Genomic DNA, 26,341 nt, shown 5'->3' with positions numbered 1-26,341 from the left:
CAACTAATCTTCTCCTTTCCCCCTTCTGATAACCAGGTGGCGAATCGCATCTCTGCATGTCTGGCAGACATATCAGTATGGATGACGGATCACCACCTCAAGCTGAACCCTGGCAAGACGGAGCTGCTCTTCCTCCCGGGGAAGGACTGCCCGTTACATGATCTCGCCATCACGGTTGACAACTCTGTTGTGTCCTCCTCCCAGAGTGCGAAGAGCCTTGGCGTGACCCTGGACAACACCCTGTCGTTCTCCGCTAACATCAAGGCGGTGACCCGCTCCTGCAGGTTCATGCTCTACAACATTCGGAGAGTACGACCCTGCCTTACACAGGAAGCGGCACAGGTCCTAATCCAGGCACTTGTCATCTCCCGTCTGGATTACTGCAACTCGCTGTTGGCTGGCCTCCCTGCCTGTGCCATTAAACCCCTACAACTCATCCAGAACGCCGCAGCCCGTCTGGTGTTCAACCTTCCCAAGTTCTCTCACGTCACCCCCCTCCTCCGCACACTCCACTGGCTTCCAGTTGAAGCTCGCATCCGTTACAAGACCATGGTGCTTGCCTATGGAGCAGTGAGGGGAACGGCACCTCTGTACCTTCGGGCTCTGATCAGTCCCTACACCCAAACGAGGGCATTGCGTTCATCCACCTCTGGCCTGCTGGCTCCCCTTCCTCTGCGGAAGCATAGTTCCCGCTCAGCCCAGTCAAAACTGTTCGCTGCTCTGGCACCCCAATGGTGGAACAAGCTCACTCACGACGCCAGGACAGCGGAGTCACTCACCACCTTCCGGAGACATTTGAAACCCCACCTCTTTAAGGAATACCTGGGATAGGATAAAGTAATCCTTCTACCCCCCCCCCCCCCCCCAAAAAAAAAATTGTAAAGTGGTTATCCCACTGGCTATAGGGTGAATGCACCAATTTGTGAGTCGCTCTGGATAAGAGCGTCTGCTAAATGACGTAAATGTGCCCTTGAGCAAGGCACTTACCCCTAATTGCTCCTGTAAGTCGCTCTGGATAAGAGCGTCTGCTAAATGACTAAAATGTAAAATGTAAATGTAAGTAACCTAGGGCTCCACCCCTCAGATCAGAAAATGTGTTCTGTGCAACAGGAGCCCATGAAGAGGGACTAAATTACAATATACTGGGAAGTTCTGAAGCTCTACTTATTTCTAGGACGTGAATTGAACTTTCAAATGAATACACACTGACAAACATTTATTGGTTTTCTTTTATAAAAACAGTGGACAAGACAATCAATCATCTGTAGACTATGGGCAATTTATGTTAAATTGGCAACAGGATAGATCGGAGGCTTGAGTAAACAGCGGTTTATACACAAAACACATTCAGTCTCAGTAGCAAGTTGACAGAAGTTTGCTACGACGGGTTTATGTGACATCAAACTGGTAGCTAAATCGTATTTTTTATTTGGTTCCTAGTCAGTGAACTAGAAGGAAATCTGCCCATCCTCAATTTAGCGGCTCCGGAGGCTCGGAAAACATTCTGAGGTTTGATTGGTTTGACGCTGAAAATAATGCTGCGCAGTTCTAGGCTTGAATGTACAACCACCCAGGGTAGCTTAAAGCAACAGCTACCCTGGGTATGTTCTGATTTGACTATCTGCCGTGGAGCTTGAAAGAACTGGAGAACGCAAAACGGAAGTGCGCATTTTGGAACACACATATTTTGTGAACAACATTAGCGTGAGCAACAATAGTGGAATCAGCGGTTCGCCTTCAAAATAAAAGCATCCATTAAAACTGATAGAAACTTAGAAAAATAGTGGAATCATGCCACAGTTGGACTAGATAATGCTTAACAAGGTTGGAATGTTGTTTCCCATTGTCAAAGTCCCGTAATTAAAGCTACAACACTAATATTTGTGAAAAATCTTCACAGTTGTATTCTTTGAGTGTCACTGAGTAGGCTGATACACCATTTCATGGACCCAAGATCCATAGGTAAGGCCTAACATTACAATATGAATGTCCAATACGCACAATAGGCTGAATGGTGAGGTGATTTCACACAGTTATATTTCTGCAATAAGAGCTACAATGCTAATGTTTGTGTAAACTCTTTAGAATTGTAATCTGTGGGTGTCACTGAGTAGGCTGATACTCCATTTCATGGAGCCACGATCCATAGGTAAGGTTGTACATTGCAATATAAATATGCCTCCAATGCAATTCTGAAGTCTAATATATCCACAGTGCGATGTCAACTGATTTTTTTACTTTTTTTGTGTCAAATTAAGTAATTATTGTCTTATGTTGAATGTATATAAAATAAAATAAACAGGTTGTTTGGATCCTGGATGCTGATTGGTTGATATGCGGCAAAATACGACTCATAATTCCCCTGTCCTGCTGCCCAGGCAAGAAATTCATAAATGTATTCTCCCTCGGGAAAAAAGCATCTACACAATATTTGTCCATGCTACTATTTAGTTTGCAACAGTTGGAGTTGTATAAACCTACCTGTGCAACAATGTATCGTTTTACAAATGCCATCTCTCCTGTGCCATTAGGCTAGCTAGCCAAAGAATGAACGTGAAACTAATAATTCACCATGGAAATCGGAAACACTCAGAATTCCATTCATTCATTAAACCCCCCTATAGTCTATTGACGCACCGTTGTGTCAATCTAAGTAACATAACAAAAAAATCCCCATCAAAATCCGTCAATTTAAACTAGAGACGTCTCAATCCACCGCATCCACCTATGGCAGCCTTCCCATCTGCGGTGGAAGGTGGCCGAGCTACCGTGGTGTTTGTCAGACCATGAGACATCCTGAACATTGGTCTTCTCATGAAAACATCTGTAGTGTCCAAATGGGTTGGCCTACAAACTAATACGACCACTCTATGGAAAGATGAGACTCACGAACACAATTCATCTGAAGGTAACCTGTACCTGTAAAACATTTTTATGGAAGTATGAAGGTAGTTTTGTGCCTACCCCCAAAAAGGGGTTAAATCTGTGTAAAAAAAATTATAAATATTTCCTGAGCTTTCTTATATCTACTTATTCTTTATGATTAATTTTTTGACTGTCTTTTTTTGCCATTTATGAATGTGTTATTCAATTCATATTAGTATGGGGAAAAAATGTATGCACTCACTAACTGTAAGTCGCTCTGGATAAGAGCATCTGCTAAATGACTGAAATGTAAATAAAATGTAGTAAAGGTCAAATTCAATATTTTATCTTTTTTTAAAAAATATATATACCTAAAGGGGTCCTACATTTCAAAATCAAATAGCTAAATGATCTATGGTATGACCATCTTAAAACAATTCCATATGTCAGCTTAAACCCCCCCATCCCATTATTTATTGAAGTTCTTGTCTCTCATTGAATCTCTGCAAGCTAGCTCCATGCCAATGATTTCTTTAGCATAGCAATGTCAAATGAATAGAATGATTAGAATTAACGACTGGGTCAAAACATGAGAAAATAACTACGATCAGCCCGCTTGGCTAGCAACTTCAGAATGCAAAAACGAACTGACTCTTTAAAATAATGTTTTAATGAAAAAATGTCATGTTGGCAACCGTTTTATAAAAGCATTAAGACCCTCGAACCTGGGGATTATAACCCTCCTAGCTGTTGTTAGGCCCGAGGCAGTTATCACACGATAAATCCTGGGTTCTCATGCCTTATTGCTTAAACATTCAAACCTTGTTTAGCATTATCTAGTCCAATTGTGGCTTGATTCCACCATTTGTATCGGTTTCAATGGGGGACTTTTATTTGGAAGCCGAACCGCCGATTCCACTATTGTTGCGCACAACATACACGTCAACATTAACAGCGAGTTGAGGAATTTTGTTTCATCATCATGAGCATCCTGGACCAAACAGAGAGACAGATTGCTCACAGGTTACTTTGTCCATAGGAAGACCAGGTACTGTAAATCGTTCTCTCTAAAGTATTTGACATTGCACCAATAGCTAGAGAGTGGCAAATTGGTGTGAGGTTGCGGTTTGTTGTTGTTTTTATGCGCAGCAAGCTTGGCCATTCATGCAGGTGTGTAGCTAGCTAGCTGAGCGTAAATTAACGTTACCTTTTCATATCATTGTCATCCATGGAATATTTTGAGTAAGCATCATAATTTACTCGTGAATGACACCGTAGCTAGTATCCGCGAAAATGAACAACAGTGTATGTGAATGGGGAACTCTTGTGTAGTTAGCGTCAACTACCGACGGCGACGATGCAGAGCCTGTCTGCATGAAATGGACTAAGCTAGCAACCCGGTCTAATCGAAATATTGTTTTCGATTAGACCGAGTTGAATCTGACTGTATTGAATCTTCTAGTTATTAAAATGCATATGATGTTTAAAATGTGCGCGCCACCTGCATCCCTTGTTCTGGTTTGTGATAGTAAATTAACAAGATTATCATGTCTCCTGCTGCTAGCTAGCTAGCTACCTAGCTAGCTAGTGGAAAATGACAAAACAACCAAATAGGCTATACAGGTGCTTTTGGTAATTGTATAGTTGGCCTGGTTAATAGTCAAAAAGCTATCCCACTTTGGAGTCCCTATTGCTAACTGCTGCCACAATGGCATGTTCATTTGTGAGGGACAGAAATTGAGTTATATCTGTGTTTCAGGCCAGGGTTTCCGTAAGGACAATGTGGCGCCGGACCATGTGACCTGGAATATTTATTATTTACTGGCCATTGGAGAAATTTTAAGGACCCATATGCATTGGGGAGTCCACCGACGTTGCTCAGAATGACGTAAATCACATTTATACTATGGTAATTCATTTTAACAGAACATGCAACTCCTGTAATGAAGCAGCCAATAAACGTCATTTTCAAACATTTGCCAAAATGCAATTCAGGGGAAAACTCCATTCTAAACAGTGCACCTGATGAGAGCAGTTTCATATGTGACAGAAATGAAAATCTCCGTTAGATAGAGGGGGAATCTAAAGATGCAACAACTAGGATGGGTTGCTAATATGACTGGGATTGTGCCTTTGGCTTCTGGACAACGAAAAAAAGTTGATATGAAAACCAATAGAACAGGAGAGAAATGGCATATGAGGAGTAAATAGAAATTCATTTGCCAAAATTATATTGTTACTCCTGTCTATACGTAAATAAATAAAATAATTTAAAATAATTCACCAGAAAGCATGACTTGGCCACAGAGGGAGGAGTCAATTGTATTTTATTTTATATAGCTGTGGATTGTTTCATATCAAACTTGTATGCCTATTTGGAAGCACACAATTTAATTTGAGTTGCAGCTGTCAGTGAAAAGCATCTCAAATATGTGTGAAGATAATGTGTCTTGAGTATAACTTTAAAATGTTGAGACAAGAAGAAGGGGAGGGGTGTTTGGCAAAGATATAGGCTAGTCTCTCTCCAGAATGGCTCAGCTGTCTCCCGCCAATTCTTGCGTATTCATCGTTTCATTGTGTGAATTGTTTGCCCTTTGATTGTTTATTTGTAAAAATTCCCCATTAGATATGTCATCAGTAGTAAACATATGTAATGGGGAATTGATGAAAAGAGTAGCTCAAGTCAAGACACATAGAAAGGGAGGCAGACAGGCTGAGTAGAGAGATAAATGCAATTGAAAGAACCAGAATTGTCATTATATTTTGGACTGTTTATTTGTCGGCTTTATGTATTTTGACTTAGTTGAAGATGGAAGTTATAGGCCTACTGCTGCATTGGCACGCAGATCAGTAGAAATGGTATGATAAATTGTAAGCTTCCCCAAACTTGAAACTCACGCGCCGCCTTTGAAGTCTTTATAAAATAATTGCCTCCACGTTTCCATGGTCGGATTTGCCTATAGGCTACTTTGGAGCAAGGTAAGACATGCCTCATAATATGCAGTAAAACATTCAGGTTTCAAACAATTAAGTATGTTTTCAAAATGCATACTGCCTCCAGCTCACATTATAAAGTGGTGGTGACGCACTGATAGCCTGTTGCCTGCACTTGAATGGTGTATGGGAAGTGCGCTTCAATTAGGCTACCAGTTGAGAAATACAAATAGTAGGCCTAGCTCTTTTTAAGTGTGCACCAAAAATGTTTTTAAGATTGCATGTAGGATTGTTGGGCAATGAATGGACTTTTAAAAGCACATGTTTTACTTCAACAGCAACCAGCTGAGGAGCTGCATGAGAAATCCCACTCAAAATAGGCTCTGTATGCTGTGCGTGTGTGATAGTTGTGTTAGAAAAATAAGATCATCATGTAGCCTAACAAATACACATACACACCAATTTAATTCCACTATATTATGCAAATTAACCTATAGACCGATAAGCATGATGGTCAAATGTATTTCCATCGACTGGTATTTCCATCAATGAATAAAAAGCATTATTTTGCAATGGGATAATTTTTTTCCTAGTCATTTTTTCCGGCAACAGTTTTAGCGGCTTTTATTTATTTTTTATCGGCCAAAAGCCGGCATTTGCCGGCTAAAGGAAACCCAGTTGTGTGTGTGTGTGTGTGTGTGAGCTCTTTTGTTGGTTTTGACCTAGCCCATGAGTGTGTCTGTGTGTGAAGTCTGTCTCCCTAGGCAGAGGGGTTGCCTCCCACATTAACAATGATCCGTCCTAGGGCTTTCTGAGACTAGTGTGTTTCTTTATTTGCCTGGCATCAAAGAGGACCGGTGGCAGTGGAAAAGGTCTCCATTTCTCTCTCAGAAGGGCTAGGCAGGATGTGTGGTTACCCAGGTGGTGCCACCTGGCTGCTGTAGGCCTTTCCATTGTCACCAATTGCGTGTCCTCTTCCAATAAAGAACCTATACTAGGATAGTAATTGAGTTAAACTCTTGTATGTGTTGATATGTAGCCTTTTATAGCTTTTAAGTTGATTCTACCTGAAACAATACAACAAAGACCTCTTAAGCCACTGGGCCCCTGAGCTGAATGTGAAATGGGGCTTTACACCTTTATGTAATATGTTGGTACTGTAGGCTAAATAGGCAATGGAGAACGTGCATAAAGATGGCATAATTCAAATATGACGTCATTGTTTTAGCACTATCCACTGAGTTTGTAAACTACGGCGCGTGACATGGTTCAATGTGCTAATAAATCAGCACAATCTACCTTTTCAGTTTTTCTAATTGCGGACCTCTTGAAGCAAACATTTTGATCATGTATACTGTGCTAATGACCATAAATAAATAAATAGTAACTGAGCGCAATGTAAAATACACCGAACTTAGCAAAACTAGGAATTTGTTGTAAGTGCATGGGGGCCGTCATCTTTATGCACCTCCGCTCTTATTCCAACCGTTTTTGGCAGTCAGTGTGGATGATGTTGGTCAACGATAATTGTTTCCAAAAAGGCAAAAACGTAAGCCTGAACATGAATAATCTCTCTCGTAAATAACTGCTTCGACATTGACTTGTATTAGTTTCATGGAGTGTGTGTGTTCATGTTAACAGGCAAATCCATATGCGTGTCTGTTTGAAAAATCCACATATGAATTTGCATGCTCGTAATATGTTTCATAATCTTTGGCCCCAGTAGCCAAGCGCTCTAGCAAAATGCTTGACAGGCTCAGTCTGTCAAATGAGCACTTCATGTAATTGCAAGCTAAAGCTATTGCCTAGGCCTAATGGATCAATATCAAATGAACGTTTATTGGTCGCGTACACAAATTTGCAGGTGCAGCAAAATGCTTATGTAGAATGTCGCGCAAATAAACAAAGAAATCAAAAAATAACAGAACGGGTCCAATTAACAATCCAGGGGTAGATACAGTGCCTTCAGAAAGTATTCACACCCCTTGACTTTTTCCAAATTTTGTTGTTACATCCTGAATTAAACATTTATTAAATTGAGCTAATACCCCATAATGTCAAAGTGGAATTGTGTTTTTCAAAATGTTTACAAATTAATTAAAAATGAAAAACTGAAATGTCTAGAGTCAATAAGTATTCAACGTCTTTGTTATGGCAAGCCTAAATAAGTTCAGTAGATAAAATGTGCTTATAAGTCACATAATAAGTTGCGTAGACTCACTGTGTGCAATAATAGTATTTAAACATTATTTTTTAATGACTACCTCATCTCTGTACCCCACACATACAATTATCTGTAAGGTCCCTCAGTCGAGCAGTGAATTTTAAACACAGATTCAACCACAAAGACCAGGGAGGTTTTCCAATGCCTCGCAAAGAAGGGCACCTATTGGTAGATGGGTAAAAATATAAAATCAGACATTGAGTATACCTTTGAGCAAGATTAAGTTATTAATTAGACTAGTGATGGTGAGGCCTCCCGAGTGGCGCAGCAGTCTAAGGCATTGCATTGCATCGCAGTGCTAGAGGCATCACTACAGATCCAGTTTCTACCCAGGGCTGTGTCGCAGCCGGCCGCGACCGGGAGACCCGTGAGGCGGCGCACAATTGGCCCAGTGTCGTCCGGGTTAGGGGAGGGTTTGGCCGGCTCGGATGTCCTTGTCCCATCGCACTCTAGCGACTCCACAGCTGTACTGTGTTTCCTCCGACACATTGGTGCGGTTGGCTTCCGGGTTAAGCGCGCAGTGTGTCAAGAAGCAGTGCGGCTTGGCCGGGTCGTGTTTCGGAGGACGCATGGCTCTCGACCTTCGCCTCTCCCGAGTCCGTACGGGAGTTGCAGCGATGGGACAAGACTGTAACTACCAATTGGAATCATGAAATTGAAAAAAAAGAAAAACAGATTTGGGATGTTGTATCAATACACCCAGTCACTACAAAGATACAGGCGTCCTTCCTAACTCAGTTGCCGGAGAGGAAGGAAACCGCTCAGGGATTTCACATTTACATTTTACTCATTTAGCAGACGCTCTTATCCAGAGCGACTTACAGTTAATAAATACATATTTTTTTATACTGGCCCCCCGTGGGAATCGAACCCACAACCCTGGCGTTGCAAACGCCATGCTATATCAACTGAGCTACATCCCTGCCGGCCATTCCCTCCCCTACCCTGGACGACGCTGGGCCAATTGTGCGCCGCCCATGAGTCTCCCGGTCGGGGCCGGCTGCGACAGAGCCTGGATACGAACCAGGATCTAGTGGCACAGTTAGCACTGCGATGCAGTGCCTTAGACCACTGCGCCACTCAGGAGGCCAATGGTGACTTTAACAATTTAGAACCCATAGCGGCTGTCAACGGCCTTTCTTTACATTACTATAGCGGCCGCAAACAGCCTTGTTTTTTTAACAATAATATCTTTGTCAATATCGCAAAATTAACTTGCTAACAACCTGTTGTCATATTCACGTGGCTGTTGTCATCAACCAGAAACCGGAAACAGGGTATGCTGTCATTTGACTCAAAATGACGCCGCCAATGCGGCTATGACTTTTCACTGTGGAAGAGGCTGTATCTATGTGATACGGATTCGGACACGTCCTTGCACTTTAAAAGTGATGATGTCGAGTTGAGTGAAATAAGTAAACAGCAGATATGTTTGGTGTTGTCGATGTTTGATGCTGTGAAACTTGGGGAATAGCTCTCAGATGAGCAAGTACTGTCGTGATCACTTGGTTGGTACAGGCGAGCACATCAACGGTGGAGCAGGAGCACAAATGATTGCTCTCTGTCTCATGGAAATAGTTGCTAATATAGTGTTTAGTCAGCTAACTAGTTGGTTGTTTTCTCTTGTTTCTACCGATGTGTAATTCATATGGAAACGGCCCAAGCTGCTTGCTATGGCTAGCTAGTCTGTCTGCCAAGAAAAGTTGTGTGTGGCGGTAAATATGGTTCTGCTCTCACGAAGCATCAACCTCAGCTGTCACTTTCACTAGTTAGCCATACAGACAACCAGCTAACTAGCCACCTAAATGGAGAATAGAGTAATTTGTGTTTATCTGATGGGTTTGTCATGTTTACTAGGTACAGATATTCATAGGCTGTAGATTGCCTCGTTTTCCTATTATTTGACAGATTAGATGTCGTGTTAGGGTAGATGCCTGTGCAGTGGAGCTCATATGATATTGAGTTGCAGTGATATTTGTTTACATAGCCAGCTAACAAGTTGTTTGTTTTGTCCTGTTTCTACCGATGCAATTAAATTGGAAACTGTCTCAGCTTTGTAACTAATCAGCTAACATTAGATAACTCTGTAGTTAGTCTGTCAGGCAAGAAAGCGAGAGTTGATTGGAGGCAACATTGTGCTTCGCTCGCGATGCTGTCACTTGATCATCTCACTCCCTCCCTACAAAGACAACCAGCTAACTATGCCCATTGAAATAGATGGAGAAACCTGTTTGGCTAAATGGCACAGTCATCTTTGTAATCTTTTACTTTCAACATCCTAAATAAATAAACGATAGTTGATGATGTGTTGAATCTGTAAATCGTTGTGCCTCATACTTTGACTTCTTACCATGTATGAAAAGTCATTTGACCATGGGTCTTCAAGTGTGTGTACCCTATATAGCTTTTATGATTATAATCTGACCCATCTATGAACATATTCACGAATGTCTTTTTGTGTACTCTATCCTGTCTGATTATCCATCAGTCTGACATACAAATGCACACCATAAACTGAGAAACAATCTGGCCACGAAGGACTTCCTAAAATAATTTTGATTGATTGAAAGTGCTGTATAGCATCATGATGATACTGTTTACTGTGTATGTGTGTGTGTGGAATGGGAGGCGTGTAACTGTATCACACAATTTATTATGGAAACCCCTAAGAGGTGATTATTGTGAAGAGAGTATGTGTATGGTTGAGGAAAAAGAGGAAGGAAGAGAGACTGTGGGAGAGAGAGCGATAATGTTCCTGACCACTATTGTATCATATTTGTTGCTCCGCTCCTCTCCTCTCCCTCTGTTACTCTGTTCCTCTAGGTCAGTGAAAGCGAAGGAAGTGATGTGGAGAGTCAGGGCTCAGCAGCAGAAGGCAGGGAGGAAGAGGAGTTAGATGATTGGAGGAATAGAGATGTGGAGGGAGAGGAACATGGAAAGGAGGAGGAAGCAGAAGGAGAGGAAGGAGAGCACACCCGAGAGGGGAGTGACAGTGGCAGGGATTTTGGAGTTGGTTTTAAAAGTGGAAGGAGTCTGTTTGTTCATTTCAGATCTGGTGTTTAACACCAACCTGTCCGCCCCACATCCATTTAACTATTTTTTACATTTTGTGTTAGGCCTAGTCTGTACTAAATCTTATTGAGAGAGGTTATCTACATTTTGAAATAGTGTCTGAATAGTTGTTTGCATGTTTACATTGTTACAGAAGTAAGAATCTTTGTGAATACAGTAGCCTACTTTGTGTGGGTGTATTTAGATTTTTGTTTCTGGATTTTCTTTTCTTCTGAGTCTTCCTCGAGCTAATACTTATTGCATTTACTGAATTGTTGTCAAAGTACATAAAAAAAATATATATATTGTGCCGCTTTGTAGGATGGGGCCGTGTTTCAAGAAGTTTCATGGCATGTTGTAGGCTAAATGTAAACAATGAAGTGACAGTGTGACATGAATTTGTCCTACAAATCTTATAGGGAAATAATGTACTTTTAAAAATTGTCTCTGAACAGTTGTGTTTTGTGTCTTCTCTCTTTATCTGTCTCTATCTACAACTTGTTGCATTCACTGCATTCACTGAATTGTCAAAGTAGGCTACTATTTCTACATTTTGTGTCATGCCTGGTCTGTACTAAATCTTATTGAGAGAGGCCATCTACATTTTGAAATAGTCTCTGAATAGTTGTTTGCATTTTTACATTGTTACAGATGTAAGAATCGTTAGCCAATCAAATAGCCTACTATGTGTGGATTTTTTAACTTTCTGAATATTGTCCTCTGGTCACATTTTGGATGATTGTTTAAAGTATTTATTAGTAAATATTTATAAGTATAATATATTATACTTGGTACATTTTGAGTAAGTAATTTAGTCAAATATACTACAGTTTTAAATACTCTAGGGTTTTTGAGTGTTAATAATTTTTTGATAGCGAGTGTCTTTACACAATGGATGACAAAATGAGTGTTATTCCTATTGACATTAATGTGGTGTCATATTAAAGAAGAGGTTGTGCTCTTTACAACTAAGTTAACTTGTAATTGTCATTTGTTCTTTGTTTTTAAACTATGTCTGTTCATTTGAAATGTGTGAGGAAATTAGCTTTATCTTGAAAATCCTCAGTAATCTACAGCAGCATTCTAGAATTCTATTGGGGTCTCAAGGGTTAAAACAAAGTTTAATGGCTGTGATAGGAGAAACTGGTGGATCAACAACATTGTAGTTACTCCACAATACTAACCTAATTGACAGAGTGAAAAGAAGGAAGCCTGTACAGAACAAAAATATTCCAAAACATGCATCCTGTTTGCAACAAGGCACTAAAGTAATACTGCAAAAAATGTGGCAAAGCAATTCACTTTTTGTCCTGAATGCAAAGTGTTATGTTTGGGGCAAATCCAATACAACACATTACTGGGTACCACTCTCCATATTTTCAAGCATAATGGTGGCTGCATCATGTTATGGGTATGCTTGTAATCATTAAGGACTGGAGTATTTCAGGAATCCTAGAGGAAAACCTGGTTCAGTCTGCTTTCCACCAGACAATGGGAGATGAATTCACCTTTCAGCAGGACAATAACCTACAACACAAGGCCAAATCTACACTGGAGTTGCTTACCAAGAAGACAGTGAATGTTCCTGAGTGACCGAGTTACAGTTTTGACTTAAATCTGCTTGAAGATCTATGGCAAGACCTGAAAATGTCTAGCAATGATCAACAACCAATTTGACAGAGCTTGAAGAATTTTGAAAATAATGGTGTGGAATGCTTTTAGGCTGGCACTACACATAAAGTTTCACGCAACTTAGGTTGCTTGCAACTGAGTTGCTTCTTGATTGGTTTGTGAAACACCCCCCTGCAACTAATAAGCAACTCATCTGCAACTTGGTTGCATCCAGTTGAAACTTTTAAACTTTGTGCAACTTGTTGCAAGCAACAGCCAATCAAAACAAATACCTTTGTCACATGAAGGTTCCGAATTCTGACCCAGTTGTAATGTCAGCACAACTGTCACTGCCAGTAGGCAACCCGCGATCAGGGTTGACAGAAGAGTCATTAGCACAATGGGAGATGTTTATGTATATGGTTTGGCAGTCAATAAATGTAATTATCAAAGGGAACCCAAACCTTTGCCTGACCAGTTTCAACTGAAATTGTTCACCATGAACTGTGCTAGCTAGCTAACATTAGCTTAATTCCTTGCTCGCTTGGTTAGCTCGTTGCTAGCTAGCTGTGTTGGTGTTTGCGATGCCATTTTGGTTAGCTAGCTAAATTGTACAGGCTGCATTTTGTTTATATCCATGCTGTTACAATAACTAAACAAATGATTTGTGAAACCACAATGTAATGCAGCAGATCAACATGGGGTGAGTTTAGAACACTCAAACAACATGACAAGCAGTTTCGATTTGATTGGCTGTTGCATGCTATTTTAATTGTGTTTGAGTTGCTTCATGTAACAGCAAAGTTGTCTTTCAGTCATGCAGTTGCGAGATGCGTTTTTGAGATCAAAGCGAGCTGCGTTTGCACATTTGTTGGTAATAATTGCTAGTGAGTTATTTAACCAGTTATAGCCAATGAAAATCCTGGAAAAGTGATGGTGGTGCATCACCTGCGTGTGTGCCAGTGGGCCGTTGTCAGAAGAGAGAGATTGGCATTTGTGTAGCTGGTAAAATAATGATATACAACAGATAGCCAATTCAAAATATATTGTGTAGTTTAGCTGGTTATCTCGCTAGCTAACTATTTATTTATTAGCATGCATTAATGTAATTGTCATGTCTGATGTCCTAAAATAACTTTCCACCGGCACTCGTGTCAAACTGCAAATAGCCAACACCCAGTTCAGTTGATACGGGTGCGCAGTTGATGAAACCAATGCCGCATACTCCGGTTGTAAAACCGTCTCTCAAGCGCTCAACATTGGCTAGGATTCTCCTCTATTCAATACTGGCCATGTAATTCTAACAAAGTTAAAAAATATTCTTAGACTAGCCTAATTGACAAGTACTCATATGCTGTCAAGATCTCCCTTAACACTGAATATTTTAACCTTACAAATAGATAAACTTCTTAGTTAGCTACCTCCCCCACCTTAGCCATTTGATCCATAGTTCATTGAATGAGGGGATAATTTTATAAAGACATAAAAAGTATTTGGTTATATTTGTAATGGTGCATGTTGGCCAACCCTCCTGGAGAGTCCAGCAGAGCTACTGGGGTGCAGGCTTTGTCTCCAGCCCTGCTCAAACACACAACAGTGTAAAAAAAATGGATTGGCTGATTGGTGTGTTTTAGCAGGGTTGGATAAAAAGCTTGCACACCCAGTAGCGCTCCAGATGGAGGGTTGACGAACCACATGTGTGTTTTATACAGTAGCCTATCAGTGCAGTAGCCTACTTTAATTTGTGGGGGGTTATGTGCCTTGCTCAAGGCCACAAAAGCAGGAGATATAATACATGGGATCAGAGCCCGGCAGCCTTCCATTGTCAATACCAGTGATAATAAGGTTATTTTGTGAAGTGGTTCCTTGCAAAAAACACAATTTTCAGTCACCTTTTTGGGCCATGGTGTTAGATGTATTTTTATATATAAACAAATAAAATAAAAGTATTATGACTTGAGCTTTCGGACAAGTAAAAAATCTGTCCTACTTGTCCGAAGGACAAACGGCAAAAAAAGTAAATGTCAAGCCCTGCTAGTTGGCTAGCAACCTTGCAAGTTGATTTGTAACAATAAATTAATTAATAATTTGCTTGTAAGCTGGCAATTGTTTGAGTGCAAATGATTTGGTTTAATTTTAAGATATACATTTGAAGTTATTTCTGTTGGAGTTTACATCATAGGGAATAGTCTGGCTTGCCGGGTCCTCCATATTACATCACACCCCGGAAAAACATTTTCCGACATGATATCGGCATTCTTTGTAATTCTGATCTGTTTTATGTAATAACTCCAAAAATAAAAAGGTGAGTCATAACTTTGCATTGGGACTTTTGATGCATATACTAATGCAAATCCATATCCAATCCATACATTTACATTGACATTTTAGTCATTTAGCAGACGCTCTTATCCAGAGCGACTTACAGTTAGTGAATACATATTTTTTGTTTGTTATAAGTTTATTATTTTTTTAAATATATATATATTTTTTTTATACTGGCACCCCGTGGGAATCAAACCCACAACCCTGGCGTTGCAAACGCCATGCTCTATCAACTGAGCTACATCCCTGCCGGCCATTCCCTCCCCTACCCTGGGCCAATTGTGCGCCGCCCATGAGTCTCCCGGTCGCGGCCGGCTGCGACAGAGCCTGGATCCGAACCAGGATCTCTAGTGGCACAGTTAGCACTGCGATGCAGTGCCTTAGACCACTGCGCCACTCAGGTCATTTAGTCATTTAGCAGACGCTCTTATCCAGAGCGACTTACAGGAGCAATTAGGGTTAAGTGCCTTGCTAAAGGGCACATCGACAGATTTTTCACCTAGTCAGCTCGGGGATTAGAACTAGCGACCTTTCGGTTACTGGCACAACGCTCTTAACCACTAAGCTACCTGCCGCTGATACCTACCCTTTAACGTAAATTATCTGAAAACAAATAAAAACACAGATTTATTTTTCGTATTCGCATATGTTCCAACTTAGACCCAACTTGACATCATCTTACGTATTTGTGTTGTGCCTGCCATCGATTGAGACACAGCATGCTGTTGAATACAGGCTGTGTGTCATGTTTTGGCTGATAAATGTACTAAAAAGGGAATAAAAGTGAAATTTCAACTTTCAAATGGTACCAAAAAGATGGTTGGAGGTCCACACAACAGAGAATGATGACTTGAATGTGAATATCTGTTGTTTTAAATTATATCATTCTATTGTGTCGCTGTCATCATTCTTGCTGCCTCCAGTTCAGTAGCCTATTGGAATCCTAGAAATAGATAGACATGACCATTTAAGGTGACGTTGGCCCGGCGGCCATCTTTGTGGTAGTAAATAGAAGTAAACATTTCAGTTCAGTTAAAATGTAAATAGTGCACCAGCTAAATTGCATTAATCTGAAGGGACAGGTCTATGCTATGAATTGTATTTCTGTGATTGAAATGACACCCACCCTGTATTCGAGCATGTTGTGTCTCAAACGATGGCAGGCACAACACAACTTCAGATGATGTAAAGTAGTGTCTAAGCTACAACATATGCGAATAAGAAAAGATCGGAGTTTACGGGTTTTCAGATAATTGACGTTCAGATAATTGACGTTAAATGTAAATTTTTCTGAAGCTTTTTTTTCAATAAATTATAAAATAGTTTGACAACCCTGTTTTTAAGCTTTCAAATTATATCAAACTCAACCGTTTTATATTTTCCAGTGATTAAGATATGGATGTCTCATGGTATGGTGGGGTATGCAAAATGGTCCTCAATGATGTGCATGCTTTGAAGCTTTTGACCCTCCACTGCACACATGCATACACACACATACACACACACTCCATATAAAAACCAGGGGCGCAACATTCACTGGGGATGGGCATGTCCCCCCCCCCCACATTCAGAAATTGCATTTTTGATCCCCCCAGTTTTATCATTGGAATGTGATATAAAACGAGGCAGCAGTGTGCTTTAGGACAATGCAGACGCCTCCGAGCGGTTGGGTATGCTGTTTGGAGTTTTTATCTGACTGGATTTAGGACCACACGGACACCACAGAGCGGGCTGACAGGCTGTGTGAAGGCAAATCTTCTGGAAGGCTGGCTGGACCAGCACAGGAGAGTTGAGCATAGGTCAGTGTACGTGTTGGGCTCTTTCACCGAGTTGTAAAAGGAACTGGCTACTCTGTAGTTGACTGATGTAGTTTGCAAGGTAACTGCTGTTCACATTCCAATGGTCTAAGGCACTGCATCTCAGTGCTTGAGGCGTCACTACAGACCCCCTGGTTCGATTCCAGGCTGTATCACAACCGGCCGTGATTGGGAGTCCCATAGGGCAGCGCACAATTGGTCCAGCGTCGTCTGGGTTTGGCCGGTGTAGGCCATCATTGTAAATAAGAATTTGTTCTTAACTGACTTGCCTAGTTAAATAAAGGTTAAATTAAATAAATTAAAAATAAATTAACAGAAAAAAAACGAAACTAGTGTTTATTCGCTGTGCTGAGCTAGTATTGTAACTGACAGGTAATGTTAGCTAATGTTTCATCCCCTCTCGACTGAGGTGAATGAATAAGCTACGCTAGTGAGTAGCTACCACAGCCAGGTCAGCTCTAGCCTCTAGTTATCTGTCAGCGATATGAGGTGACTATTATTACTATCTAACAGCAGTTGTTTGTATGGAAATGTTTTGTAGCCTTTGTTTTGTCACGTTTCAGAAGTAAATGAACTTGGCAAGCTTTCGCCAGTTGATGGACCACTAGAGAGAGAGCTGGCCAAATGTTAACTTACATTAGCTATTATTTTTGCCTGAATCAAACGATGAAACCATCGGCCAAATGATTGAAGATTGATCTTTTCAGTGCAATGTGAGTTGTATTAGTCAGTATGTCAATGTAACGTTATTGATCTGTCAGTTTCCCTAGCTAATTCCCTACTTTTCACACTGACACAGTAATAAACAGCTCTAACGTTACAGGCTTCACTGTCATGGTCTGCACAGGACCGATTTCTTCATCCCGCTCCTGCCCGCACCCACTGGCTTTCTGTCTGACTCCCACCCGCTACCGCAAGAACTGGTCCCAAACCCAACCGCAGTCCCGCAATATTATTTTAGGCGAATGTGACGCAGCTAATTTGCCAGCCATGGTCCCAGCAATTTTGCGCCCTGTAGGCAATATCAAATGTGCAAAAATAACTTAAGAAATAGGTTAAATTACCAGAGATTCTCACATGGCTCTTACATTCTATTACTGGGCTATATCAGCCAATATGGTAGATGTAGTTTGAAGAGAGCAGAGTTGGAGAGACTTGCACTTTCTCTTGAGCTATTTTTATAGCTTACCTTTTTAAGGAGTGGGAAGATTTTCAGACTGAGAAATATGGGTGATCAATATTTAGGCCTATTTCTAGGCAATGTAGTAAACTATATCCTAATTATAAGCCTATTTAGGAAGTACATTTCCTTGGAAAGATAACTGTCCCGTGCTTCTCCGCCCATGTATACATAGGCTATAGCCTACTCTATTTAAATGAGACCACATGCGCACCTGATCTCACAGGTATGGCTACTGAAATGGAGGCAGCAAGAACGATGACAGCGACACTTGCTATGTTTTGCATAGTCCTATAGGATATAGCCTACCTTTTTAGGAGGACGATTTGCAGGCAGAGACAAATAAATGGGTAATCTATACTTATTGAAAATGAAAAGGCGCAAAGCTCGCTCACCATAGTAGCCTAACCTATGTGCACGTTGTGCCTTTTCAATCATGATCATGATTACATTTTTTGATTGCACTTCGACTCACGTTGGTTGAGCGCCCTCCACTTCTTTTCATTATCAATATTTATTTACAGACACTGTAGTAAACTACAGTCTAATCATATTGAAGTTAATTTCATATTTAAGTTAACTGCCACGTGATTCTCCGCCCATGTAGGCAGCCTACTCTATTTCAATGAGACCACACATACTAGGCGCACTTGAACTATCACGCCCAGCTAGGAGAGGTAGGCTACTGAAGTTGAAGCAGCGAATTCTGACTGTGTGAATAATGTGAAAAATATGTATTAAAAACACAATAGGTTAACGCATACAAAGCAGAACGAGAGGACCGTTTCAAAATAATCTGTGGGACAACAAAAAAATGCAGACCGTGCCACAATCTCTGTCGGGAACCGCAGGTCTCTCAGGCATCCCGTGGGAATGAAGCCCTCTAGTGCAGTCAGTACACAACACTATGCTCATCATGTCTTAGCAGGATCAGATAGTGACAGGGGTCCCAGCAGGGTCAGACAGCCAGGGAAGACCAGTCTACGGAGCTCAGGTGAATTTAGCAGTATATTCAGTGAATGATACAAAGTTCCATCTTGAATTGATGGGTAGACCTACAGTAGCTACAGGACAGCAGCTTAAGCTTAAAGCTACAGTCTGGGATCTGGGAATAATGGTCATTTCAATTATTGAACCATTGATTCTATTCTTGGATAACATAATGTATGAATGCACACCAAGGTAATTCTTTGTCATGCCTCATTTTAGGAGGATCAGATGGTGACAGGGGTCTCAGCAGAGTCAGGCAGCCAGGGAAGACCAGTCTGTGACAGAGGTGAGATTAATTTTTACAGATACAACACTTTATTCTCTATGTCCAGCAAACACTGGACAAGCCAGATGCTATTTTAAGGCAGTCTGACAAACCTCCAAAGTTGATTTCCAAATGGTATCAAGGGTTGATAGAGGCTTTTCCTGATGACACAAAACATGTAAAACAAAATGTGAGGAAGACCTGGGAGATGCTATTGTTGATGAATGGATAACGATATGTTAGAATGCCCAGTCATTTTCATATAATCTCAGACATAGATTACTGCAGTTTAAGACCATCCATAGAACGTACTATATGCCAGTGAAACTGAATATCATGCACTCAGAAATTGTATTATTCTGCTGGAGGTGTAAAGCACAAAAGGGGACATATTTGCATATGTTGTATCCTTGTGAAGGCTGGCTGAATTCTGGCAAAGAGTATGTTCTTTTATCTCAGCATGTCTACAGATTCTCCCTTTTCCCTGTTTTTGTTTGCTTGGAAATGTTGATACTGGAGACTGTCATCAGAAGAAACTGTTTAACCTAGCATTTATAGTGGCTAATAAATGCATTGCCATTAATTGGAAGGTTGGTTATCCTCCCACACTGTGTGGAAGAAATGTCAAGTTATGTACAGTATCTCTAGATTTGTTTTAAGATTAAGGGTATACTGTGCAACTTTCATAAGGCTGGATGCCTTTTATGGAATCCTGTAAGACAAAAGGAGTCTGCATTGAAAACATGCCCACGTCAGGGGAGCCTTAGGCAACCCCTACCTGCTGGGCTGCATGGTCCTGGCCCTGGGGGTCTGCTGTACTGTTGTCACTCTTGCCTTGGCCTAACACACCTGAAACCAATAATGAATGTTTCACTAAGATCCTAATGCTGAGAGGGGTGTGTTGGGGCACTACAGGACCGTGGACCCCTAGGGGCAGGACGGGGTGACCCAGCTATATTTTAATGTTTTATTTTAACTATGTCCCCCCCCACTTCTAAAACCAACGTTGCGCCCCTGATAAAAACACATTGTAATATAATAACAGTGGTCAAGCGTCTTCTCTCTGTGTGTAGCACAGGCTTTGTGTTGATGGAATTTCGGGAGAATTTTAATCAGATTTCCTTTGTTAAAGTCCCCAGCTACAACAAACGCGACCTCAGGATATGCAGTTTGCTCAAAGTCCCTTACAATGTTCCCTCTAAGCTACGCGCATCACCTCCTCCAGGACTGCCACGCATGAGAAATGCCATGCTTCACAGATGCAAGAGATTGAACTTCACTGTGTTCGCCCCATTAGTTTGCACTATATAAATCAACGTTGTTTCTGTGATCGAATCAACATTATAGCAGCCCCTTTTCAACGCAACAAACAAAAACAAATGATTTTGTTGTAGGCAGAGCCAGAGCGCAACGGAGTAGAATTCTATTGGCGGGGGTAGCCCACGAGCGGTCTTTCAATCACCTGCGAGTGAATGGGCTTTTCAGATCAGTTCAGAGCGCGTGTGCACATTTAGTTGATATTCTTTGCTATTTAGCGAGTTATTAGCCCAGTTATAGATAAGTATAGGTCAGCAATGGGGAGTTCTTGCTTCCAACAAGAGCACAAAACGTGAAGGCTACATTACAAGCTGTCTTTGAAAAGCCAGTCGGGTAAAAAGATTATGTCTTAATTAAAGGGGCAGTGTTGTATTTTGAGACAGGCTTGAATATGCAAATAATCCATTAGGCAGAGGGGTAGCATACATTGTCTAATTATCTGTATGGTAATAATAATTAATTGTATTTTGTAAAGTGGTTTCTTGCATCATACAACACAATACAATTTACAGTTACCTATTTCGCCCATGGTGTTACAGACCAAGTAAAAAATCATGAATTAATGTCAAGCCCTTCATAATGTAAAAACGTTTTTAAAAGTCTCATGCAATGTAGGCCTGCATTAAACACCACATATAGGCTACTGTAGGCTATATCATAGAAATCAAAAGTTATTTCCATATGAAAATGTTATGGGATTTGCTCCATTGGTTTTGTTGGTAGGCCTACATTATGCTCAAATAGTCTAGGGTACAGCCTCAGTGTTCACTTTCAAAGCGCCGGAAGTTGCACAGAATTCTCACAACTTTCAAGACCAAATATTTGCTGAGTGTCCCAAAAAATTAGAGGGAACATTGGTGCATTCGGAAAGTGTTCAGACCCCTTGACTTTCTCCACATTTTGTTATGTTACAGCTTTATTCTGAATTGGATTACATTTGATTTCCCCTCTCATCAATCTACTCACAATACCCCACAATAAAGCAAAATCAGGTTTTTAGAAATTTTTGCAAATTTATATTTAAAAAAACCCCGGAAATATCACATTTACATAAGTATTCAGACCCTTTTCTCAGTACTTTGTTGACGCACCTTTGGCAGTGATTACAGCCACAAGTCTTCTTGGGTATGATGCTACAAGCTTGGCACACCTGTATTTGGGGAGTTTCTCCCATTCTTCTCTGCAGATCCTCTCAAGCTCTGTCAGGTTAGATGGGGAGCGTCGCTGCACAGCTATTTTCAGGTCTCTCCAGAGATGTTCGATCGGGTTCAAGTCCGGGCTCTGGCTGGGCCACTCAAGGACATTCAGAGACTTGTCCCGAAGCCACTCCTGCGTTGTCTTGGCTATGTGCTTAGGGTCGCTGTCCTGTTGGAAGGTGAACCTTTGCCCCAGTCTGAGGTTCTGAGCGCTCTGGAGCAGGTTCTCATCAAGTATCTCTATGTACTTTGCTGAAAAACATCCCCACATCATGATGCTGCCACCACCATGCTTCACCGTAGCAATGGTGCCAGGTTTCCTCCAGACGTGACACTTTGCAAAGAGCTCAATCTTGGTTTCATCAGACCAGAGAATCTTGTTTCTCATGGTCTTTAGGTGCCTTTTGGCAAACTCCTAGCGTGCTGTCATGTGCCTTTTACTGAGGAGTGGCTTCTGTCTGGCCACTCTACCATAAAGGCCTGATTGGTGGAGTGCTGCAGAGATGGTTGTCCTTCTGGAAGGTTCTCCCATCTCCACAGAGGAACTCTAGAGCTCTGTCAAAGTGACCATCGGGTTCTTGGTCACCTCCCTGACCAAGGCCCTTCTCCCCCAATTGCTCAGTTTGGCCGGGCGCACAGCTCTAGAAAGAGTGTTGGTGGTTCCAAACATCTTCCATTTAAGAATGATGGAGGCCAGTCTGTTATTGGGGACCGTCAATGCTACAGAAATGTTTTGGTACCCTTCCCCAGATCTGTGCTTCGACACAATCCTGTCTCGGAGGTCTACGGACAATTCCTTCAACCTCATGGCTTGGTTTTTGCTCTGACATGCACTGTCAACTGTGCCTTCCAAATCATGTCCAATCAATTGAATTTACCACAGGTGGACTCCAATCAAGTTGTAGAAACATCTCAAGGATGATCAATGGAAACAGGATGTACCTGAGCTGGATTTCGAGTGTAATAGCAAAGGGTCTGAATACTTATGTGAATAAGGTATTTCTGTTATATTTTCATAAATTTGCAAACATTTCTAAAAACCTGTTTTCACTTGGACGTCATGGGGTATTGTGTGTAGATTGCTGAGAATTTTTTTCTTAATTTAATCCATCTTAGAATAAGGCTGTAACGTAACACAATGTGGAAAAACTCAAGGGGTCTGAATACTTTCCCGAATGTACTGTAAGTAATACTGCAAAACATGTGGCAAAGAAATGAACTTTTAGTCTTGAATCGAAGTGTTATGTTTGGGGCAAATCCAACACATCACTGAGTACCATTCTTCATATTTTCAAGCATGGTGGTGGCTGCATCATGTTATGGATATACTTGTCATCAGCAAGGACTAGGGAGTAAATGGAATACAGCTATAAGCACAGGCAAAATCCTTGAGGAAAACCTTGTTTAGTCTGCTTTCCAACAGCCACTGGAGACATTCACCTTTCAGCAGGACAATCATCTGAATCATAAGGCCAAATCTACACTGAAGTTGCTTACCAAGACAACATTGAATGTTCCTGAGAAGCCTAGTTACTGTTTTAACCTAAATCGGCTTGAAAATCTATGGCAAGACTTGAAAATGGCAGTCTAGCAATGATCAACCATAAACTTGACAGAGCTTGAAGAATTGTAAAAATAATAATGGGCAAATATTGTACAATCCAGGTGCGCAAAAAGCTTTTAGAGACTTAACCCAAAAGACTCAAAGTTTTAATCATCGCCAAAGGTGCTTCTACAAAGTACTGACTCAGGGGTGGCAATAGTTATGTAAAGGAGATATTTCTATATTTAATTTTCAAAAAATTTGCCAACATTTCTAAAATATGGGGTATTGTGTGTGTGTGTGTGTGTGTGTGTGTGTGTGTGTGTGTATATGGGTAAAAAAATAAACATATTAAATCCATTTTGAATTCAGGCTGTAGCAGACCGAAATATGGAATACGTCAAGGGGTATGAATACTTTCTGAAGGCACTGTAAATAAGCTTACAATGAAAAAGCAAGGTATTTTTTGTTTATATTTATTTATAATGTTCATCATAGAAATAAAGTAGCCAGCTACATTTCCTAATGTTTTGCTTAATGAAAAATAGGCTACACCGAAAAGTACCGGAGAAAAGTAGCTACACATCGGTCAGAGTGCTGTCTGCTGATAGAATGCCCCTCCCCCCAATTCAAATAATCAATTCAAATAATCAAAGTTTGATGATGAGTAGGGCTGTTGCGGTGACCATATTACCGCCACACCGGCGGTCACGAGTCATGAAGGCAGTCAAATTCCACATGACCGTCACGGTAATTAGGCTTGGCCAAGCTCTGATGCTGCTGCTGGTCATTAGTAGCCTTCAAAACCTGCTGACTGCCTGGTACTCAGCACTCTATTGTCCCTCTAATCACTCTGACATCAATGCAAATGTACTCGAAAATGTAATCAAACACTTCATGAGAGCTCATGTTGCGCAACATTTCTATAGGCTATACAATTGCGGGAGAAAACAGAGTGATGGCCTCTATTAAAAAGAGGAGGATCCCATCAGCTTTCTATAGGCTAGGCCTACTATATTTATTTCTCAACTTTCCTAATATTAAGCACATTGCTTATATTTACAACAGGAGTATAGCCTACCTGGCTGGCATGAAAATAAACCACGGGGAAAAGCGTCCTCCATTCACTATTTAAGTGCATAGATGACATTTATTTTTTCCCACTGCCCTGTTTTGATACAGGTGCATGATAATGGTCCATTCTAAATCAAAACAAATGTCACACATATACTAAATCATTTATGTAAAGACAAGATTAAATCAAGAATAGTGACAATATTAGCCTATCACTTGTGAATGATATATTATCACTTGTGAATGATGCCCAGCATAAGAAACAATGCCTTTTTTTTGCGACTTGTTCGAATCATAGTCACACACCTAATGTAGCCTAGCCCATAGGCCTATACGTTTTAATAAGATTTGTATCACAACCAAAGTGGCCAAATAACTTCTTAAAATTAAGCACGTTAATCCGCTTTAGAAGGGGTGTAGCGCCTAACTGGCATATAAACTCAGCAAAAAAAGAAAGGTCCTCTCACTGTCAACTGCGTTTATTTTCAGCAAACTTTTTTAACATGTGTAAATATTTGTATGAACATAACAAGATTCAACAACTGAAACATAAACTGAACAAGTTCCACAGACTTGTGACTAACACACATTGAATAATGTGTCCCTGAACAAAGGGGGGGTCAAAATCAAAAGTAACAGTCAGTATCTGGTGTGGCCACCAGCTGCATTAAGTACTGCAGTGCATCTCCTCCTCATGGACTGCACCAGATTTGCCAGTTCTTGCTGTGAGATTTTACCCCACTCTTCCACCAAGGCACCTGCAAGTTCCCGGACATTTCTGGGGTAAATGGCCCTAGCCCTCACCCTCCGATCCAACAGTTCTCAGACTTGCTCAATGGGATTGAGATCCGGGCTCTTCACTGGCCATGGCAGAACACTGACATTCCTGTCTTGCAGGAAATCACACACAGAACGAGCAGTATGGCTGGTGGCATTGTCATGCTGGGGGGTCATGTCAGGATGAGCCTGCAGGAAGGGTACCACATGAGGGAGGAGGATGTCTTCCCTGTAACGCACAGCATTGAGATTGCCTGCAATGACAACAAGCTCAGTCCGATGATGCTGCAACACACCGCCCCAGACCATGACGGACCCTCCACCTCCAAATCGATCCCGCTCCAGAGTACAGGCCTCGGTGTATTACATTACATTACATTTTAGTCATTTAGCAGACACTCTTATCCAGAGCAACTTACAGTTAGTAACGCTCATTCCTTCGACCATCACCCCTGGTGAGACAAAACTGCGACTCGTCAGTGAAGAGCACTTTTTGCCAGTCCTGTCTGGTCCAGCGACGATGGGTTTGTGCCCATAGGCGACGTTGTTGCCGGTAATGTCTGGTGAAGACCTGCCTTACAACAGGCCTACAAGCCCTCAGTCCAGCCTCTCTCAGCCTATTGCAGACAGTCTGAGCACTGATGGAGGGATTGTGCGTTCCTGGTGTAACTCGGGCAGTTGTTGTTGCCATCCTGTACCTGTCCCGCAGGTGTGATGTTCGGATGTACCGATCCTGTGCAGGTGTTGTTACACGTGGTCTGCCACTGCGAGGGCGATCAGCTGTCCGTCCTGTCTCCCTGTAACGCTCTCTTAGGCGTTTCACAGTATGGACATTGCAATTTATTGGCCACATCTACAGTTCTCATGCCTCCTTGCAGCATGCCTTATGCTCGTTCACGCAGATGAGCAGGGACCCTGGGTATCTTTCTTTTGGTGTTTTTCAGAGTCAGTAGAAAGGCCTCTTTAGTGTCCTAAGTTTTCATAACTGTGACCTTAATTGCCTACCGTCTGTAAGCTGTTAGTGTCTTAACGACCGTTCCACAGGTGCACGTTCATTAATTGTTTATGGTTCATTGAACAAGCATGTGAAACAGTATTTGAAGCATTTACAAAGAAGATCTGTGAAGTTATTTGGATTTGTACAAATTATCTTTGAAAGACCGGGTCCTGAA

The 26,341-nt window shown here is 41.3% G+C and overlaps 1 protein-coding gene across 1 annotated transcript in view; it reads left to right on the top strand.

Annotated features, from left to right (window-relative positions):
- The first annotated feature begins 3,827 nt into the window (after positions 1–3,827).
- Positions 3,828–26,341, top strand: part of LOC311102369 (CAP-Gly domain-containing linker protein 4-like) — a 121,589-nt gene continuing 99,075 nt past the window's right edge. The window contains exons 1-2 of the mRNA XM_084143685.1: positions 3,828–3,913; positions 19,217–19,283. Of these exons, the coding sequence (XP_083999811.1) occupies positions 19,226–19,283 (58 nt within the window). The 5' untranslated portion in view covers positions 3,828–3,913; positions 19,217–19,225. The remainder of the gene's footprint in view (positions 3,914–19,216; positions 19,284–26,341) is intronic.

Source organism: Coregonus lavaretus, assembly GCF_964263955.1.
Source record: "Coregonus lavaretus genome assembly, chromosome: 27".
Classification (NCBI taxonomy): domain Eukaryota; kingdom Metazoa; phylum Chordata; class Actinopteri; order Salmoniformes; family Salmonidae; genus Coregonus; species Coregonus lavaretus.
Note: the sequence above shows the minus strand (reverse complement) of the source record. Positions and strands in the feature narration are given on the sequence as shown.